Raw genomic sequence first — 1,318 nt, 5'->3', positions numbered from 1 at the left:
CCAGGGGGTCGGGAAGAAGGGGGAGGCCCTGGCCATCAGTGGGTGGCGCAATGGCCTCAGGATTAGTGCCCAGGATGTCGGTGCTGGTGATCAGGGCACCCGCATTGGCAGCCAGTGCTTCAGCAATAAGCACTTCGGGGTGGCTCTTGGCTTTGTGGGCCACGACGCTGTCCTTCTTCTCAAATTTCTTGCCGCAAATGTTGCAGGAGAACTGGTAGAAGGAGTCCGCATCATGCTTCTTCATGTGCCAGTTGAGGGAAGCCTTCTGCCGGCAGGTGAATCCACAGATCTCACACCTGGGAGGGGAGAAGGGGGAGGTCACAACAAAGGGACATCCCCACACACTTATGGGGACAGCAGTAGTGAAGAGGCAGCCCAGGAAAACAGCAGGGGCTCACTAAAATGGGATGTCACCGTAGCTCCAGCTTTTCCAGCTTTATTTGCAGAGGGCTTATGTCCCTCAGATCTCTACTGAGACACTGCCTCAAGGACCAGGTGAGACAAGCGGCAGCTCAAACACTCCTACAGATGTGCGTTTAAAGAGAGCTGGGACACCAAGAACAGGTTCCAGCCCTGACTTCAGAGCTGCCCCTGCTCTCGGTGCAGTCCAAGAACAGGTGTATCCAAGGGTCCCTCAAAGTAGGAGAGCAAGAGACAGGCAGAGGTACTCACTGCAAGGGCTTCTCGCCTGTATGGATCATTCGGTGCACCGCCAAGTTATGAGAACTCTTAAACGCCCGGGCACAGTACTCACAGATGTAATCCCTTTGATCTAAAAAGCAACAACAGTTGAAGCATTACCCTCCCACAGACCTGCTCCCTTTCTCAGCTCTCACATGTTGCAGGTAAAGCTGCCCAAGAAGCAGCAGAACTAGAAGTGCTGGGACGCCAGCAGGCATAGCAAAGGAGGAGGTGTCCCACAACACACCACAACAGCTGATCTGGAGAGTTAAGGCGTGATTAAGACTCTCTTAAGAGCTAATTATCCATTCTGACCAATACTGAAGGACTGGCAAATTAGGATAAAGCTTGGCTTGGTTTATTCCTCTACAGAACCCCTGAGTGATACTTACCAGGGTGTGAATTAAAAACTCTATAGCCTATTTCTTTCATTTCCTTAAAAGATGGTAATCCAGAAGGAAATAATACCCTGCTGCTGCAAATCTATGCCACCTGCCTTGGCTTCACTCTCCCCAGAAGTCCTAGAGGCTTTTCCATTTTTTTCCCTCTCTGTTCACTGACCTGAGGAGGAGTTGTATTTATTTCCCACTTCCCTGTACCTGTGTGGTGTTTGGCATGCCGCAGGAGCTGCTGCTGG

At 51.4% G+C, this 1,318-nt stretch overlaps 1 protein-coding gene across 1 annotated transcript in view; it reads right to left on the bottom strand.

Annotated features, from left to right (window-relative positions):
- Positions 1–1,318, bottom strand: part of ZFP91 (ZFP91 zinc finger protein) — a 6,354-nt gene that overhangs the window by 246 nt on the left and 4,790 nt on the right. Inside the window, 3 exon segments of the mRNA XM_009321057.1 lie at positions 2–296; positions 673–772; positions 1,281–1,318. The exon segment at positions 1,281–1,318 is cut by the window's right edge and continues 11 nt beyond it. Of these exon segments, the coding sequence (XP_009319332.1) occupies positions 2–296; positions 673–772; positions 1,281–1,318 (433 nt within the window).

Source organism: Pygoscelis adeliae, unplaced genomic scaffold, assembly GCF_000699105.1.
Source record: "Pygoscelis adeliae isolate BGI_AS28 unplaced genomic scaffold, ASM69910v1 Scaffold1073, whole genome shotgun sequence".
In the NCBI taxonomy this organism is placed as follows: domain Eukaryota; kingdom Metazoa; phylum Chordata; class Aves; order Sphenisciformes; family Spheniscidae; genus Pygoscelis; species Pygoscelis adeliae.
This window is presented reverse-complemented; position numbering and strand designations above follow the sequence as displayed.